General features: G+C 41.2%; 1 protein-coding gene across 1 annotated transcript; it reads left to right on the forward strand.

Moving 5' to 3' along the window:
- The first annotated feature begins 543 nt into the window (after window positions 1-543).
- Window positions 544-20,140, forward strand: b4galnt3b (beta-1,4-N-acetyl-galactosaminyl transferase 3b). Its single transcript, XM_068314200.1, has 20 exons — window positions 544-676; window positions 4,565-4,623; window positions 4,731-4,811; window positions 5,641-5,736; window positions 6,789-6,879; window positions 6,978-7,078; window positions 7,189-7,256; window positions 9,515-9,593; window positions 9,756-9,822; window positions 9,991-10,125; window positions 10,232-10,341; window positions 11,166-11,266; window positions 13,712-13,764; window positions 13,850-14,705; window positions 15,137-15,381; window positions 15,535-15,688; window positions 15,775-15,847; window positions 15,936-16,089; window positions 16,912-17,038; window positions 18,078-20,140. Exons 1-20 carry the CDS (start codon window positions 544-546, stop codon window positions 18,187-18,189), a joined length of 2,895 nt encoding a protein of 964 aa, XP_068170301.1. The 3' UTR covers window positions 18,190-20,140.
- The last annotated feature ends 574 nt before the right edge of the window (window positions 20,141-20,714 follow it).

A 20,714-nucleotide genomic window follows, 5' to 3' on the forward strand; every position in this document is an offset into this window, starting at 1 on the left:
TATCCAGACACGCAATTATGAGATAGTACATTCGGTGGGGACTCTGCGCTCAATCTTTTGAAAGGTCTTTACTCAGATTGTCAGCGTTCAGTTCGCCTCCTTTGACTTACGGGAGATGCCTTTACTTTGAAAGCGGAGCCGCTGTTCCGCTACATCACGTTTCTTTTCGTCCTCATGCAGTGAAGTTGGGAGGCGTGTGTTTTTGGGGGGTTTCACTGCTCATATTTTGCCGCGCGTAATTATTTCTGGCCACTTTTGAATATCTACCAGCAATGAGTTGGTAGAAGAGGAAACCCCTTCTCAAAATAATTAATGAGAGGGATCCCTGGGTGTAAACTGGTGGTTATTATCACAGGTGGTCCTGGGGTTTAACGTGAGCCACCAGTGGCCGTGCGTAATGGTGCCATCCTCGGCGCCAGCAGCACGTACCGACTTGCTGCAGCTGTGAGTGGGAGGCGCATGGGCTCGCTTTGGTTCCAAGCTCCTGTTGACGAAGAGGTGTCTCATGAATAAGGTGTTCTTAGGTTTTGCCCCAGAGTTAGGATGATGTCTTTGTTTTTCCCCCTGAAGAAACTGCGGCGCCGCAGCAGGTTTTTTGCATTGGGGGTGATTTTTCTGGTGGGAGTTGCTGTCTACCACGAGATGGTGGCGTTTAAAATATGGACTAACATTCGGAGTAAGTTTGTTTTTGACTGTCCCTCATCACTTGTTCCACAGGTCTGACTCAACAAGTGGTTATTGTTTAATTGTTTGTTCTAGTAATGCGTTATTCTCTCTATTTAATAACGGATACTGATGCGTGAAAGCAAGAAATGAACTTGTAGAAGGATTCGTGTTTAAGATGTCTCCACTTAGAGTGAAAATACACAGCAGCTCCATTTGATTTTAATTCAAAAGGAAGAATTGACTTGTGTTCGTCGTTAAACAAGTCCACTGAGGCAGCGCTGTGTGTGTGTGTGTGTGTGTATGTGTGTGTGTGTATGTGTGTGTGTGTGTGTGTGTGTGTGTGTGTGTTTGCGTGCGTGCGCAAGACTGCACCGTTTTCAAAGTTACTTCTGATGTTTTTCCTCTTCATTCATAAATATGAATCCGAGCAGACTTCAAAAGAGTTGAAAATGCTAGAATAGTCCAGAATTCCCCTCCACGTGGGACAAGCTTTTTAACAAGTCAAATTCATGACTCTGTAGCTCGTATTTCTTTCTTTTCTTTTTTACTGGATTTGCCTCTTATTTAAATTTGGAAGTGGAACATTTTTTATTTTGATTCACCCACACCCGTGGGTGAATCACATTAATAACTTCATAAATATGCTGGAATTTTAATCCCTGCTTTTTACCTGAGATATTACAAGAAAAACCTGCTCTATGACCTGGCATTAGATCCAGGGGAAAGTCAGTGAAGAGTTTCCTCTTATCAAGTTGTAGGGCAATTAGATATTAGATAGATATGTACTTGGATGATCCTGGCAGGAAAAAAAAATCAACATGATTGACAACCCAACTACGTTTTAGGTTGAGGTGACAATGCTTCACTGCTGCTAAACAAAGTGTCCTGGAATGAATTGAAGATGCTGAATTATCAAATTGCTGCCACAGCCTTACTGTACAGCAAATTCCAGCCAGACAATAAGACACTGTGACACTGAAGATTTTGCGAATTTCCTTGAACCGATTGTTAATTACAATTTAGAACTTATGCTTCTTTAATTTTTTATTTCTTTTCCCTTAAACAAGTAGAGGTGATCAATTTTTGCCTTTACTCTTCATTAGTGATTCAGATGCATTTGCGCTGGAAACATGACCCTTTGACAGGTGAAAAAACATGCTGACTTAAAGAGGTGAAACAGTGTGTCTTGCAGAGTGAGAGGGGGATGGGGTTGTGGGGTTGGACTGAGAAGGAAGTGTTGTCTCACACTTGGTAATTAAACTTCCTGCCTTATATCATACGTATTTACATGTCTGCTTACTGTCTGTTGTGGTGTAAGCAGAATCAGCGCAGCATAGAATGACATAGGTGTGTCACCACCTTGGTATCGTAGATGAAAATAATGTGTCTTCCCACACTAGAGAAACAAAAAATGTGACAACAGTACTTTGAACAAAGGCTGACACAGAAGCGCATGCCCAACATACATTAAAAAAAAGAAACTTTCCTTGTAATTCTAGGATAATGTCAAGTGCAATTGTTTTCAATGTTATGTTTCCAACTGCTTACAGGAGGAGTAGGAGATTTTTTAAAAATCTCAAGACATTAATGTCTTTTTTTTTATTGTTTAAGCATGTCTTTTAAGTGGCAGCAAGAAGGTCCCAGGTTCAATTCCATCTCGGGCTTTTCTTTGCAAAGTTTGTATGTTGTTCCTCGTGTCTGCTTGGGTTCTTTCCGGGATCTGTGGCTTCCACCCACCTCAAAAAACATGCAATCAATAGATCAATTGATAGTTCAAAAATTTTCTGTAGGTGTGAACATGTGTGTGTGTGTGCGCGTGTGCATGTGTGAATGGTTGTCTGTCTTTCATGTGGTCCTGCGATAAGCTGGCGTCTCATTCCGGGTGTACCCTGCTGTCTGTCATCAGCTGGGATAGGCTCCAGCAGGACCCATGACCCGTAACTAGGATAAGCGGTGCAAAAGTAGATGATTGTCATCTTCTATTCATAACGATGAAAGAAAAATGTCCACAACCTGAATTATCACATACCAAAGTTCTGTGGTCTGTGATCAAATACTCTAAAAGACCTACCAGATGTACTCATAGGTTTAAATCTTGACTGAGCTGTTTTTTATATCATGAGTAATTACATTAATCATACTGTCGGGGATTAAAATCTTGTTGCCTTTTCTTCTTTGTTTTTCTACCCGTATTTAATTTTTTTTACTGCAAATTCACACACCAAACTCCTGAAATCAGGTTGCGTAAAAACTGAAAACTAAACATCAAAACATAAGGGAAAATTAAATCTTAACTGCATTTCATCATGAAACAAGGATTTATTAATTTAAAAAAAGAGCAAAGTTTGGCTTCTTTATTCTATACAGTGATAGAAACTTCAAGCTGTCTTACTGCAAACAGATACTGTTGTGGTTTCCTCCTGTATCGCTGAGCAAGAACATGTTCCTCCTCTAAAAGATTAAGACAATAGATTGAATGACTGATGTTGTTAGAGTAGCGTTCTTAGGCCCCGTCCACACGATGATGGATTTTTTTAAAAACGCAGCTTTTTAAAAACGCATCGAAAATGATTCGCATCCACACGACAGCGTTTTCAAAAAAATTTCCGTCCACACGTAAACGCAGCAGTGCGTTTAGGAATAGTGTCTAAAACCACTATAGCAGACAAATTTACATTGAAACACTTCAATATGACTGGAAGCAAATGCTCTAGTAAATATTGCAACAGAAAGCCAAAAGAAAAAGGGTTATATGAAGACTTGGTGTCATGCAGAAAGAGACAAAAATATTCCTCACTTTTCTTAACTGCCGCTCTAGAATTTCTGGTGCTGCCAAAATTGGCCAGTTTCTCAAAAGATCTCCACCCTGATGATAATTACAGACTCTGTGTTCTCTCGTAACCCCAATTCATTGAGTGTAACCTCAAGCTTGAAAAAACATTGCTGTCCTTAAAATGCACTCCACCCTGTAATTTGATAAAGATGATGGAGGCAGCTACAAAGAATCACTCATGCACACGTTGTCACCACAGAGGCTTACCAAAGACTGACAGGAATTTAATTTTATGGTCATCAGCACGGAACTTGAACAAAGAGTGAGCACAACTCTGCTGTGACACTTGTCTTCATTATTTAAGCGATGTACTGTCAGAGCTCAAGAAAATGTAAAGGCATCGTGTATATAGGGACTGAAACACTCATAACACCTATATAACATCATTCACCGAGAGTCAGATTAAGCAGTTTGCTGGATTTTTGTAATAGCAGAAAATTGGACCTGTGTTAGCCTTTTTTAAATATCAAAAAAGGTTTCTTCAGAGAAGAGCGAGTGACTTGTGTTTTCTGCTCTCACACCTTCACAGCCCAGACTCTGAGTTCAGTGATTTTCCAACATTACAAACCAGAAGACAGTCATTCATTCATTCATTTTCTACACCCACTTCATCCGCTTTCGCAAGGTGCTTGAGCCTATCCCAGCCAACTGTTTGCGTGAGGCAGGGGATACTCCGGGTGCAACGCCAGTGCACCTCGGAGCCAAGTATAGACAAACATGTGGACTCACGCCCACAGGCAATTTGAAGCCAGCCAATTCACCTGAAGTACATGTTTTAGAGGTGGGAGGAACCCGGAGAGAACCCACAGAGACACGGGGAGAACATGCAAACTCCAAACAGATTCGAACCCAGAACCGCCTTGCTGTGGCGGAGGCACCGCTACCCACCATGCCACCCAGAAGACAGTCAATCCACTATTCTTTAAAAATGTATCTTTTTGTATATGAAACCAAAATGTTCCACTTCTTACAGTATAACATTCAAATGAGTATTGTGTTGCTCATCTGTTGACAGTTGCAGCGTATTTATCTGTCTGCCAGGCATTGAACTCTCATTTTCTTCAGCTTTCTCAGGTCTGAATCTTAAAAGCGACAGTTGGAAGAAAGCCATGTTTGAGATCGGGGTAAGTACGGGCGGCGCACGGAAAAAGAAGCGTTAGTAGAAAATACATTTCCACATGGAGGTGTGTGGGAAAAGATTCTGAAGGGAGTAGTTTGGTTTGCTTTCCAGGACATACAGGACTATCAGCTCAACTCGAAGGAGGATTCTGCTTTTAGATCCAGCTACACTCCAAACAACTGGAAACCAGAGGTGTGTCCATGTCAAGCACATGCTTAAACACAGTTCTACCTCCTCTGAACGCGTAATAACCTGTCTAGACCTGCCTAGCTCTCTCCCACTCAGTGTACTGGTGTATACAATATTTCCTACAGCAGAAGCTGCTCTGGCAGCTTCCACTACCCTATTTGAGTCATAACATTTCCACTGCATTAGCAGCACTTTGCATTGGACAGTGGCTTGAAAGAATAACTTTATATTTTGGAGACGCTCGTTCTGTATGATGTTGTTTACACTCTAAACTGAATTGTTAAGCAATATCCTTGATTGTCATTATGCATCACTTTAAAGCAAAGACTCAGTTCCACCCCACCTGACTTTTTTCCACCATTTTCGAACATCCTGAGATTTTGAAACAGATCATAATTTTGCCTCCATCCTAACTCAGTGGAAAATAACGGGATTACACTTTAATGTGTTAAAAATTGTGAATATACATTGAGTTAGTTAATAATAATGATAAAAATACATTTTTCCACAACCTACTCCAGTTATGCTCAAATGCCCGTCCCCACACGCCCTATTTGTTTCAGAGAAAATAAAAGCTTTACAGCTAGGTCTGTGGTTTACCTAAAATAATCCATTATGGATAATTGTAAATATTTAAAGTTAAGATATTTTTAAAAAATTCTCAGGCCAAGTTGATCATTTCAGTTAATGTCACAGGAAGAGGGTTGAAGAAATGTTTGTATTTGTTGTATGTAATGTCCTGAAGCAGGGTGGATAACTGTTCTGCTGTCAGCTAACTAAAACACAAAGAGCAGCGCATTCCCGTCATCCTCGCTCTCTTTTCTCCCTGCAGTATAAGGGTCAGGCCAATCTGCATATCTTTGAGGACTGGTGTGGTGGTTCTGTGGCTGACCTCTCCAGGAACATACACTATCCACTGTATCCTCACGTGAGTCAATCCATGTGATGACTGCATTTAGTCAGCTTCCTGGCTTCCATAATCATTGCTCGTAAAGACCATATCTCAAAACTACTTTATATTACCCTCATTAAACATACTTTGATTTTTTTTTTAATATATAGAGTTTCCTACTGATGTTATACTTGAGCATATTTCGCAAGCTCTGCAACTCGAAAGTCCTTATTCTTTACTAAACCATGATAAACGGTCATGTAATTTTTTTTTTTGTCAATTTTTTCCAATATTTTATTACAACAGACTTCACCACCTTCATCTCACTTGCAACATCAACGACATCCATAAAAAAGAATTGAGGGGTCGAAGCCGTCTTGGCTTATGTCTCCCTGTCTCCATAATTCAACTTAAACACTTCTCCCATCACAGTATTTTTTTAACCAGTTCAAATATTGAATTTTGACAGTCATTGTGGCACATTGTTGTTTCAAACTGTCCATTCAGTCCCAATAGATGTATGTATTTGCACACGTTTCCATCAGTCGTATCATACCATATATCATATTTACAAGCACAAAATTAAAATGAAATTTAGTAACCTATTAAGTGACAAATCTGAAGAACAGGAGGAAAAGGTAGCATTGCTCAGTAATTTAATGACAAGAAATAAACTTCACAAGAAAAGCAAAATGCTAAGCTGCTATTAAAACTATGAATTATTGAAGGAAATTCAATAAGGAAAATAGAGTAACCTATTTTTAAAAAACAAGGGAAGGCACACAGAATTACAGGTGGCACAGCTGCTGGCACACAAACCAAGAGAGAATGACATGAATTATGAGAATTAATGATTTAAAGGATAATGATTTGTGAGGTGTCTAAATACAATGAGTGTTTTATGTGTTGTAAAACATCCTTGCACACACTCTTACCCGGCCTCAAGTAAACTCATACAGACTCAGTTTTCCCTCTGAGGTGCATTCAACATCCACACGATAGATCTTCCTGTCTCTAGACTGAAGGTGTATTCTGACTTTGAACAAACATGTCTGAATCCTTGTTTTCTCTTTCATTCCCTCATTCAGTTCAGGACGACAGTACAAAAGCTGGCCGTTTCTCCTCAGTGGAACGACTATGGGCTCAGGATTTTTGGTTATATACATCCATACTCTGATGGTACCACAGATATTTGTCTAGTTTTCTGAGTATAACATCACTGCTATTTGTGCCTCAAAGCTCACTCTCTCAATTTCTGTCTTTGATTTTTATCTCAGGTGAATATTTGTTTGCTTTGAGCTCTGATGACAACTCTGAATTTTGGCTCAGTACAGATGAATCTCCCTTCAACGTAGAGTTATTGGCGTGGGTTGGAAAGGTACCTGAGTTTTTTATCTTCTCCTAATAGTGGCCGACCAGCTAATATTGTTGCATGAAATGTTCATTCTTGTCCCATATTACATATCTGCATGTGAACCTTCTTCCTAGAGTGGGATGGAATTTACTGCCCCAGGCGAGTTTGATAAGTATGCCTGTCAGATATCCCCACCATTAAGGTGAGTTGAATGTACTGAATTTTGTTGTTAGATTTACACTTCAAAAACATTTTGACAAGATTAAATCTAAAGCATGTTACATTGCCTGAGCTTCTCCATTCTCAGTCTGGGGTGACAAGTCGGTTTTTGTGTGGAAAGTTCTTGTATTCCCAGCTCAGTAGCCTCCACTTAATACAGTAGGCAGTACCTGTTCCTATATTAAACATATATTGATGATCTGAAACATTTATGCTTGAGAAATGAATAAAAACAGAAGAAACAAGTTTTCACAGCACTGTACATAGAATAAGGTCAGTACACTATTCAAAAGCCTCTGGATATAATTCAATTAAATTCCAGATATGCTTTGTTGGATTACATGAAGTTTGCATCTCTGTATTAATTTCTTTAATTTTAATTTGCTTATATTTATTTAAGGTACATTTTAAATATTTGTGAAGAACATTTATGTGTGTGTATTCATATAGCAAGAGAGAAGGGGGGGGGGAAGCTATTTCTGTTATTGCCTAAAACTATTAAGGGATCAGTGATCAACAATTTCACCAAAAGGAACCTGAAACAATTCAAACTAGACACGACTGTGTCAGGATGATGATTGTTGCTCGTGGTTTTACTCTTAACACTGACTTGACCAGCACGTCGGGATGATATCCTGAGAAAACAAAGAGTGCACTTTATTGTTGTGACCAAAATTTACCTGACTGATAAGAATAAAACACATAATTTCATTTCATCCCTTCCTTGAATGGTCACCTTATCGTGGTGGAGGGGTTTGTGTGTCCCAATGATCCTAGGAGCTAAGTTGTCTGGGGCTTTCTGCCCCTGGTAGGGTCACCCATGGCAAACAGGTTCTAGGTGAGGGACCAGACAAAGTACTGCTCAAAGACCCCACATGATGATGAAAAACATTGGAACACGTTTTCCCTTGCCCGGATGCGGGTCACCGGGGCCCCCCTCTGGAGCCAGGCCTGGAGGTGGGGCTCGAAGGCGAGCGCCTGGTGGCCGGGCCTGCACCCATGGGGCCCGGTCGGACACAGCCCGAAAGGACAACCTGGGTCCCTCTTCCCATGGGCTCACCACCTGTGGGAGGGGCCATAGGGGTCAGGTGCATTGTGAGCTGGGCGGTGGCCGAAGGCAGGGACCTTGGCGATCCGATCCCCGGCTACAGAAGCTGGCTCTTGGGACGTGGAATGTCACCTCTCTGGCAGGGAAGGAGCCTGAGCTGGTGTGTGATGTCAAGAATTTCCGACTAGATATAGTCGGACTCACCTCCACACACAGCTTGGGCTCTGGTACCAGTCCTCTCCAGAGGGGTTGGACTCTCTTCCACTCTGGAGTTGCCCATGGTGAGAGACACCGAGCAGGTGTAGGTATACTTATAGCCCCCCGGCTTGGCGCCTGTACATTGGGGTTCACCCCGGTGGACGAGAGGGTAGCCTCCCTCCGCCTTCGGGTGGGGGGCCAGGTCCTGACTGTTGTTTGTGCTTATGCACCAAACAGCAGTTCAGAGTACCCACCCTTTTTGGAGTCCTTGGAGGGGGTGCTGGAGAGCGCTCCCACTGGGGACTCGATTGTTCTGCTGGGGGACTTCAATGCTCACGTGGGCAATGACAGTGAGACCTGGAAGGGTGTGATTGGGAGGAACGGCCCCCCCCATCAGAACCCGATTGGTGTTCAGTAATTGGACTTCTGTGCTTGTACGGACTGTCCATAACGAACACCATGTTCAGACATAAGGGTGTCCATATGCGCACTTGGCACCAGGACACCCTAGGCCGCAGTTCAATGATTGACTTTGTGGTCGTGTCATCGGACTTGCGGCCGCATGTCTTGGACACTCGGGTGAAGAGAGGGGCGGAGCTGTCAACCGATCACCGGGCACGTCCTACCGGGAGGAGGCCCTGGGGACGGCCCAGGACACGCTGGAGAGACTATGTCTCCCGGCTGGCCTGGGAACGCCTTGGGATTCTCCCGGAGGAGCTGGACGAAGTGGCTAGGGAGAGGGAAGTCTGGGCTTCCCTGCTTAAGCTGCTGCCCCCGCGACCCGACCCCGGATAAGCGGAAGAGAATGGATGGATGGATGGATGGATTTCATTTCATTATCCTCTACAGGAAATAGACTGAAACAGATTGTGCCAATATTGGAACCTGTTTGTCCACATCTGTTCAACTGCATGATTTGTTTTCATTGTAGTGTAATGTTTGTCGTCATTATTATGTGTATGATTGTGATGAATAACCTTTCTAATGTGTAACAGGCTGTCTGCTCAGAAAAGGTACTATTTTGAAGTCATACACAAGCAAGATGACAAAGGGACTGATCATGTGGAGTTGGCAGTAAGTAATTACATTTTACGATTTAGAATTTGGTTTTGTTGTCTTTGGTCCGTTTCATTGGTTCCAACTCTGAATTGTGCGAAATGTCTTAATTTTCATGTACAATTTTAGTCATAAATTTGAAGAAACAAGAAACAAGTTTTTGTGTTTGTTTTCACACAGTGGCTGCTTTTGAATAAAGATGAAAATTTTGCAGTTATTGACTCCAAATACATCTCCCTTTTTGTTAGTAAGTATAATAACTGCACATCATCATTGAAATTTTATTCTCTCAGAATCAGGGAAAATCATCCTACTGCTTTTATTTGCAACAATGTCATTCCGCTCTGTGTCTGCGGATTAGTTGCATAAATACAGTGCACTTCTCTTATTGCTGTGCCCTGTTTGCACTACACAGATGAGTCTTCCTTGTTATTGGGTGACGTTAGCCACATACCGCAAACGGCTGCAACCACCCAGCAACCCTTAAGAAATGAGCACATCAGCAAAGCAGACATGTTGAGGAAGGATCTACGAGACACCCTGTACCAAAGTGAGTGACAGAGATTCATTTCTTTTCCTGCTATTCCAGATGCAGCTTTTGTGCAATCCTTTTCTACACAAAGTAATACTATCTTAATCTTTGTGTGTCTTTTCAGTGCCTTTGTTAAACAACACTTTCCTTCAAGGCATTCTCCCTGATTGCTCATACAAACCCAGCTATGTGATCAAAACCCGGTTTCTGGGCCGTTACCAAGGATTGCAGTATGTATGTATTTATGTAGTTAAATCACTTCACTTTGATTCTTAACAGGCAGGATCTAGATCAACTGTGGATGTCTTCTCGAGTGTTTAACAGCACTACCATTGTTAATAGGATGATGATCTGTTAAAAGCCTTTTTGTGTTAATTGTTCCATCGAAAAATGTCTGATAATAATTTCAGATTATGAGTTTATTATTATGAGTTTAAAGAACTCATAATCAGAAATCAGAATATGAGTTCAATCACACTGTGGTTGAAGACAAAAACAGGAGGCTTCTGAAAGTGTTCAGTCGGTATTGTGTCTTTTTTTTTTCTTGAAGTCTTTTATCATGTTTGTGACACAGCAGATATGGAATGAAATATAGATTCAAATATTGCATTCTCTAAGACACAGCACTGATCCCAATTTTTCTGTTATGCCCACAGTCCATGACCTTTTTTTGCTATGGAAATAAACGGTGACAAAACCTTCCACCTCAAAAGTTTAACCACTGTATTAAAAACCTTTTGATTTTTGCAATGATATTTTATAACCTAATTGTAAGATCTTTTGTAACTGTATGTGTTCTGAAGACATTAGGGTTCCCAAAACACAAATGGCTGTTCAGCATTTAAACCAGGATTAGCTTGCATTTGACTGTATAATAAACACCAGAGTAATGGTGAAATTCTAATTCCAGAAACCATCATGCGTAGTTTTGAAAAAATATATCAATAAATAAATTATTGCATACAAATTTTATTTCGCATTAACTCTGAATTCGCATTAACCCTCAATTCAGCTGTTGAGTTGGACAATTTTTGTCAGACAAGATCTCATCTCCCCAGGTCCACTTGTCTTACGTCTACCCCAACGACTATACCCGGCTCACACACATGGAGACCCAGGAGAGCTGCTTCTACACCAACAACCCCAGTCATGAGAAAACGTGAGGCCTCACACTCAATGTTTATTGAACTGTGAGTGTGAGAAGTGTGAGCCAGACTGACAACAAAATTTATACAGCACAGCAGCAGATGGTGGTGTGTTGTTCAACCTGCTGAGAAGGTTTTATTCAGGTAGAAGAAGAAAGAGAGTGCCATTCAGTCCTGCTGCATCATGCCTGTGAACACTGTTTCTTGTCTCCAAAAGGACATCCTTGGCACTACTTCCTCTTGTAACCTCTTCCAAAGCTCATACAGGAACTTCCTTACTATTATGTGATGCTGTGGTTCTGTATCAGCACTTTTCAGGGGTGTGATCATGTTTTTTACACACATCTCATGTCACACTGTAGTGATAATGAACCGTTTGGTTTTCCACAGCACTTAATACCATTTCTACCATTTTTTAGACCAAAAGGGGTAGATGTGATCTTACATACAGTATAATGTCACCTTTATGATGTTGACTGTATGACAATATAAATGTAAAATGGCTCTTTTGATCAGTCAGTTGCACATGACTGCTTGGGTTTTATGACCCACTTCAGACAGGGTTACTGCTTGCGATGGGATTGGATGTGGCAGAAGTTCTATGGGAAACTACACATGTAATTGAAGGGGGTAGAAAGAGGCGCACAAACCTCTCCACCACGATAAGGTGATGGTTCCTCTCCAAGAAACCATCACCTTATCGTGGCTGTCCACCTTATCTTGGAGAGGTTTGTGTGCCCTAAGGATCCTGGGAGCTATGCTGTCAGGAGTCGGGAGTAGGTGACCCTATCTACTCCTGGTAGGATCACCCAAGCCAAACAGATCTCAGGTGAAGGGCCAGACAAAGAATGGTTCAGAAGACCTCATGAAAGAACGCGAAGGGAAACAATTGACCCTGCCCGAAGGAAGTCCAGGGCCCATGTCTGGAGCCAGGCCTGGACGGAGGGCCTGTCAGCAAGCACTTGGTGGCCGTTACTCCCATGGGGCCCGGATGGGCTCAGCCCAAAAGGGCAACTTGGATTTTTCCCACCCCTGTGGACCCACCACATGCAGCACATCCCGATAGGGTCAGGTGTGCTGCCATATGGGTGGCAATGATGATAGGTGGTCACAACGGACCAGAGCCAGGTGACAGAAGCTGGCTTTGGGGACATGGAATGTCACCTCACCGGCGGGAAAGGAGCCGGAGCTTGTGTTGGATGTGAAGCGTTACCAGTTGGATCTGGTGGGACTTATCTCCACACATAGCCTTGGTTCTGGATCAATGCATACGTCAGTGCATACATCGGCAATGATGGAGACACCTAAAAGGGCGTGATTGGGAGGAATGGCCTCCCTGATCTAACCTCAATGGCCTCTCCTCAAGGCCATTTAATCCCTGTTCGCCCAAAATGAGAGTAAGTTGGCAGTAAGTTGGACTTGTTCCGAGTAGCTGTTGCCCTTCGCTAGGGCTGCACATTGTCACCAATTCTGTTAGTGATTTTCATGGACAGGATATCGAGGCGTAGTCATCATGAGGAGGGTTTAGAGTTTGGTGGGCTGATGATTCCATCACTGCTTTTTGCAGATGATGTGTTTGCGTCATCGGCTTGTGACCTGCTGCACTCACTGGCCTGGTTTGCAGCCGAGTGTGAAGCAGCGGAGATGAGGATCAGCACCTCTAAATCTGAGGCCTTGGTCCTCAGCAGGAAGCCGGTGGACTGCCTTCTCCGGGTGGGGAATGTGGTCCTTCCACAAGTGAAGGAGTTCAAGTATCTTGGGGTCTTGTTCAGGAGTGAGAGAACAATGGAGTGTGAGTTTGGATGGAGAATTGGGGCAACAGGAGTGATATTGCAGTCACTGTACTGCACTGTTGTCACAAAGAGGGAGCTAAGCCGAGAGGCAATGCTTTCCGTCTACCGTTCAGTCTTTGTTCCTGCCCTCACCTATGGTCATTAGCGATGGGTCATGACCGAGAGAACGAGATTGTGGATACAGGCGACAGAAATGGGCTTGCTCGGGCAGATAGCTGGTGCCTCCCTTTGAGATAGGGTGAGGAACACTGCTGAGAGGGGCTCAGAATAGAGTCGCTGCTCCTTTGCATCGCAATTAGTCAGATGAGGTGGTTTGGGTATCTGGTGCCGATGCCTCTAGGGCACCACCCTAGGGAAGTGTTCCTGGCCCGTCCAGCTGGGAGGAAACCTCAGGGCAGACCCAGGACCAGGTGGAGGGATTATATCTCAACACTGGCCTGGGAGCACCTTGGGATCCCCCAGTCAGAGCTGGTGGATGTGGCTGGGGAAAGGGAAGTTTAGGGCTCCTTGCTGAAGCTGCTGCCACCCGCGACCTGACTACAGATAAGCGATGGAAGATGGATGGATGGATGGATGGATGGATGGAGGAAGAGGCTGTGAGTAGTACTATCTGGGAGAAATAACCTCTTCTTTGCATGATTCTGTTTTCTTGCCTCTCATTTTCAGGAATGGCTTCTCTCAATACATGACACTAGACCATCCTACTGCGCAGAAAATAGGTATTTTGCTTCTCCCCTATATCCCTTTTTTTACTTTTGTTATCTCTCATTTGCTCTCCAACTTAATGTGTTTTCTCCATGATAGCATTTCATTTCCCATGGAAGAAACTACTGTCACAGGAGGAGGATATTGGAGAAGACCAGATGGATTATATCCGCTTTTTGGATTCTGGTGATGACAATGACAATAATGCTCAAAAACATGGAAGAAAACCCTTTTTGGTCGAGCAAGAAGCCAACATGAAACAGAAAATCACTTCTGACACAAGAGAATCAATGGCATCTAAAGCCTCAAAGCATCTGCAGTTGTCCATGGGCCCATCAGACAAACTCGCGCCTAAATCAAAGTTTCGTGAAATCAGAGTCAATTATCCAAAGCTTCCACCAGAACTCATCTCAGTGACCAAGCAGCCAAAGATTGGAAACAAACTCGACAATCTGGTTACTCCCAAATGGCTAGACTCTTTAGGAAGGCTTATTCGAAAGGCTTCAGATTCCAGGGACACTATCAGTAACAATGACATACAAAGGAATTTTCATCTACAGCAGGATCAGGAAATCAATATCCACAGAGAGAGGAGGAATGCAGAACCAGATGTAAATGGAGAACATGTGGATGGAGAACAGTCAGATACGAAAGGAGAGGAGAACCAAGCAAAGGCGGAATCTGAAAGAAAGTCAAATGTCAAAATGGGTGAGGGAAACTTAGAAGAAGAAAGTATTGAAAATACAGTTCCAGAGGACCACAGCCTGCCACAGGTCTTTGACACTGATGTGAACTGGAACCAGACATTCCAGGTCGACCAGATGAACGTCCACAAACACCGAAAAGATGCAATTGAACTAAACTGCAGAATTTTAGGGAACTTGTTGCCCGACTCCAGTGAGATTCTGCCTGTGGTTGAGGCGTTCATGGATCAGCTTAACAGGAAGCACAAAGGGTAAAAATGTTATACTCATTTCATAATCATCATAAGATAAGATTAAAAGAGTAAATGTGGTATGGATTTTTTCACACATCTATAAATGAAAAGAATTTCCTTTGCATGTCTATTAAAGAAAGATTCACACCATACTCTAATTAAATTGGCAGATTAAACCATAATTAAAATATCATTCAAGTATCAAAAATTTCACAAATAGGCATAAAGATAACCTAGAAGCCTCGCTAATTTATCTTGTATCTTAAACCTTATGTTACTCGACAACAACCTAACTGAAAATAATCAGTGAACATTAAAAATTATTCATGGAAAAAACAAAATCCTCCTTTCTTAAAGGTTTTGCAATATTTTTTAAATAAGTACAACACACCAAATAAGATAACAGCATGTTTTGTAGCATATTTTAATCTAGTTTTTTGCTCTTTCAGACAGTTTAAATTGGTACGTGTGATTAACATAGTGAAACGCGTGGACAGCATGCGTGGCAGCCGCTACCTCTTGGAGCTGGAGGTCAAAGATGGATCTGGCCAGCTGTTCCTTCTGTCGCACTATGTCTACCATTTACTTGATCACAACAGGCAAGATTTCAGGCTTTCAGAACCTCGAATGGTCCTGTGTAACCCTGTGGACTTCCATTGGAAACCAGACGTCACCGTCCATGTCGTCGTACCTGGTACGCCCACATTGATTTGTGTTCATTACTGCTGTTCCATCCGCTGATCCTTGTCATGATTTGGTGTCTGAAATGGGAATAATAACAGTCTTACTGGGATGACATTTGAAAACTAAAATGTTTCTTATTGTCATCCATCAATGCATCTATCAGTGAAAAACCAGGCTCGGTGGGTCCAACAGCTCATTAATGACATGGAAAGAATGTTTAGAGATACTCAAGATGCCAACATGAACCTCATCATCGCTGACTTCAGCAGTACTGACATGGATGTGAAGAAGGCTTTGGAGAAATCCATGCTCCCCAGGTAGAGGCTTGTGTGTCAGTTACATACTGAAAATTTCAAGTTTGTAGAATTGTCTGTGATCTAACCACAGCTGTGGAACTATTCAGATACCAGTACATAAAGCTCAAAGGAAACTTTCAACGCTCTGCTGGCCTGCAAGCCGGTGTCAACACTGTAAAAGTGAGTTTAACAGCATCACTCAGCAATTAAGCCTTAAGATGAAGTGACCGATGAACAAAGAGAAATAATTTTACTGATTCTCCCTCAGGATGCCCACAGCATTGTGTTTCTGTTTGACCTCCACATCTATTTCCATTCCTCCATCATCGATACCATCAGGAAGCACTGTGTGGAGGGATTCATGGTCTTTGCTCCAGTAGTTATAAGGCTGGACTGTGGTTCTACACCTTCAGAGGCCAGAGGTAGATGCATATACTAATACTAATACATTTTTACCTCATTTCCGGCCATTCTTTCAGGGAAGTAGTTCCTTAAATCTAAATAGAATAATAATATTTATATATATATATATATAATATTCATCCTTGAATATTATTTGATGTTCAACATAATCACTCAGTCAAGCCAAAAACCTTTGTCTCTTGACACTAACATAAGAAATCATTGAAAAAAAATCAGTATAGAAGTATGCCAAGTTATAGTGAGCATCTGCCAAATAAACACAGCATTAATTTCTTTTTTCTTTTTTGGCATAAAGGAATTCTGTTAAGAATTTTTAACTCATTTTCCATTGATAAATGCATTAATTGTGGTGATGACAGTGCTTGAATTTTACTTGTGTAAACTTGTTCAAACTTGTCTGACATCATTGATGACTTGATTTTTTTGTCCCTGTGAGAATAGTGTAGCTTTGCACTGCAAAGAGTTGATTTGGTTCAGACTTGCTGCCTTGTCCAGCTTTCTCCTTCCCTTTTTTTTAGTTTTATGCGTTTTCTTCATATGCTTTTTATTTAGGGATTGGTTTTGTGACAAGACTGTTTATTTAAACAGCAAATACTTCTTAAATTGTCTTTGAAGCATTAAAATGAAATATGCTCATCTCAACTGGTTTAGCCTGTTTCAGATGATGGCATCTACTGATACTGTGTTGTAACATGACATATAATGGAGGTTTTTCCTATGATAATGACTGTAGCCACAACACTGTGCTGTTTTTCATTTGCAGGAAAATAGTGGATGAAGGTGCCTTGAACTTTTAATATAAATTATTTTATGTGTTGCAGGGCTGTGGGAGGTTAATGGCTTTGGCCTGCTTGGGATATATAAATCAGATCTGGATGCAGTTGGAGGAATGAATATGAGGGAATACAAAGCCAACTGGGGAGGAGAAGACTGGGAGCTCCTTGACAGGTATGCTTTTCCAGAAGTAGAACAATTATTTGGATAAGTTTTTCAACGTGTTAGACAGGTTTAACAATACTTGGATGGAGTTTACTCGTACAGTGTTTATAAAGTTTTTTTCCTTGGAAGAGTCGTCTTCAGTGAAGCTGCTGGTAGTGGAGGGGGCAAGTAAAAGTGACCACCAGTAGATGTTGTCAGATTTGTTTTTCTGTTGTTCACAATTAATGGATCCCAAATGAAGGGCTTTAGATCGGCAAATAATTTTGCACGATTTAATTCACAGCACATTCAGTGACTGTTTTGCCACCCACATGAAAAAAAAACTTTTTTGGCACCTCTGATTTTATGTTGTGATTTCAAACATAGAACTGAAACCATGCAATCACTTGAGATGAGTTCTATGAAAGCAGCTGGAACAACTGACTCTCCCTGACGCTCCCAGGATTGTTTGATTGATAGAATCACACAATGGAGCGTACTGAAATATGTATAGTATGTCTGCTTCTTCGCTAAGATGAACTGTATAGGGGATATAATTAAAAGTGATGACAGTTAATGTAAATGTTTCCTGATTAGCAAGTACCCTCAGTTTTATGGAACCTTATGTTGGATTATTGTCACGTGTACTTTTTTTGTCCAGTCCTCCTCAGTTTGTTGTTTTCATTTAATTTTTCCTTCAAAAATCTCTAAAACACACAACAGTCTGCTCAGCAGTAATCAGAGGAAATGACTTGTTGGTAAAAAGTGTCGAAACATTTGTCAAAGAAAGTAAATATATGAACAGGTGACAAAAAAAACTAATGTGTAAATCAGCAACTCTGTTCTAATAAGATGATGGTATGTCAGTATTGTGTTCACAACATGTTTATGCTTTTCCCAGTTTAGAGCTGATACAAATTTTGAACAAAACAAAGGAAATATTCATTTGCGAATGGAGAATAAACCTAAAATTTTGTTACATTATTGTTATTGTGACTAAGTTTAGGTAACTCCGTCTTACAGGTAAGCAAAATGTAAAGCATGTAATCACTGTTATTCTGTGCTCCAGGATCATCCAGTCAGGACTGGAAGTCGATAGGATCTACTTGAGGCACTTCTTTCACTACTATCACTCCAAACGTGGCATGTGGAATCATGGACTGTCGCCTAGAGCCAGGTGATCTTTCCACCTGCTGCAAATCTAGGACCATGGTTACTATGGTTACGACTACAGTAACCAGTGCACTTTAAGGCAGAAGTATGATTCTTGTTACATAATTTCTGCTAACCAATGGGGAAGGTGACATAGGATACTGAGAGCAGCTTGGTGGCTTGCTAATGAGATGCTACTGATGTGTTCAGGGTTTGTTTGACTTGACGTACTGGTGACTACTAGAGCGTGTTATTTACTGTGCAATAATGTATGTGTGTATGGAGATGAAACAAACTAAATGAACCAATGACTTATAAGAAATACTGAAAAAATAAACACACACACACACACACACACCTCTGATCTGCAAGCAAGCTTGCAGATCAGAGGTAGAGCAGTGGGCAGCTCCTTCATGATGTGCCCCCAATGAGTACCTTATAAAGGGCACCTCAGCAGTGCTCAGGAGGTGAACTGGCACCTCTCCATTTCCAGTTCACACTCTTGAGTACTGAAATGGCCACCCTGCAGTCCCCACCTACTGCCGCCCAGGTAAATTCTTTTGCTATAAGTGTGTGTAGAAACTGGGCAGGAGGGTGGCGCGGTGGGTAGTAATGTCACCTCACAGCTAGAAGGTTCTGGGTTTCTGTGCCAAGTTTGTGTGTTCTCCCCACGTCTGCCTGGGTTCTCTCCGGGTTCCCCAGTTTCCTCCCACCTTCAAAATCATACAGATTAAGTGAACTGATTATTCCAAATTGCCCGTAAGTGTGAGTGTGAATGGTTGTTTGTTTTTCGTGTGGCTCCGCAGTGCACTGGAGCCCACCTCTCGCCCGTAAGTCCGCTGGGATAGGTTCCAGCAACCCTCGTGACCTGCAAAAGCGGAATAAGCAATCAGGAAGATGAATAAAAAAATTAATGTGTATGTGGATAGCACAACTTTATTTGTCATGTAAATAATGGTAGACTTCATTTTTGTTCTGTTTTTGTGGGATTTTCTTTCTTGTCAAGTGATTTATAGAATCACTTGATGATTCTATAAATGTAATCAGAAACAGGTCTGTCTCAGAATAGTTACTTATCCCTACTATTGATTGGCCCTTCTTACATGTTATTCAGTTACTGGAGAAACATAAAAGTGTTGAAGTCAGGAAAAGCCTTAAATTGGATTTTTATAATTACAATTTTTATAATAGTTGTATTCAGTTTGGTCAGGGAAATAGATTTTTTAAAAATCATATTGTCTTTAGACATTGTTGTTGCTCATGTCAGATACTTGAAATATAGAAAAGTGTAATGTCGCATTTTTGTGGTACTTTTGTATATATGACTCAAAGAAAGGCATCTGTTTTCCCTATACTGTTCTTCCCAAAGATAATCAGTAGAAGTTGATTTAAAGATAATTCAGGTATCGGGGTTAGTTTTTCCGTGTGAATGGTCATAAATATTGCATTGAGGGTTGACTTTTAACAGTGGTTTTTTAGAGGTGTATTTTCTGAATATCAAAAGCTATGTTTTTTTTATTTTTGTTGTCTGTGAAGCTTTCCATCTAATGGATAGGAAGAAATATTTTCCTTGTCAGCATAGTAAATACAGATAGAAATTTCTGTGGGACTAAAGTTGTTATATTTATATTTATCGTATTGTTTTACTGTTATTTAAGACCTTCTGATTGTTCAGAATCCAGTTCAAGACACATGTCTTTTTGATTCGTAGACAAAAAAAATAGAAAAATGTTTTTTTATTTATACAGTACAATAAAAATGTAAATAAATTCTGATCCGATGACTCGGATGGTGTTTTTTACTTTCACTAAAGCAATGGGAATTTAGATACAGCAAAAGGTTTGTCAGAATGTTCCATGTTTTTTGCCTGTCACTGTTTTCGATATATACCTCATCTTGCTTGGTGCTGGGAGTTAATATCTGCTTTATGGTTCATTCTCTCTCAGGTCCAGTTTGTCCCATTTTTACACTGCTGTGTCGAACTAGTTGAATAAATTTATTTTGTCTTCACCTTTTTTGTGTTTTGAATTATGTGTACTTTAAGTAGTTGTTCCCTGGAATTTAACAAGTGAACTGGTATCAAATGTTTATGAAAACAGTGTTTCAGATACAACATGCAGGTTAAAAGCCTCCATGGCCTCCTCTAGATGTCCTCTCAAGGGATTTAAAAATGGACAACTGTCTTTATTTGTGTGGCCCTGTTAAAAACTGGCAACTTGTCCAGGGTGTACCCTGCTGTTTCACTTGATGTCAGCTGGGATAGGTTCCAGCATAAACCCATGACTTGGATTCGGGTAAGTGGCTGCAAACAAGGTGATTTCTGATCTACTGTCTTCAAGAATAATGAATGAAATGAAATGAATGAAACGAACAAACAAATGTTTATAAAATATCTTTGGTTGTTTTTGTGTTATGAAATCAGCACCCTGTGTCTTATTCTTTGTTACTTACCTATAGTGGTTTAGAAAATGCTCATCCAGACCTGTGACATCACTCTGTGCTGCTGAGCAGCAGAGACCACAGCTGATACAGTAATACAGTAGGTAGACACGGC

Source organism: Antennarius striatus, chromosome 4 (assembly GCF_040054535.1).
Source record: "Antennarius striatus isolate MH-2024 chromosome 4, ASM4005453v1, whole genome shotgun sequence".
In the NCBI taxonomy this organism is placed as follows: domain Eukaryota; kingdom Metazoa; phylum Chordata; class Actinopteri; order Lophiiformes; family Antennariidae; genus Antennarius; species Antennarius striatus.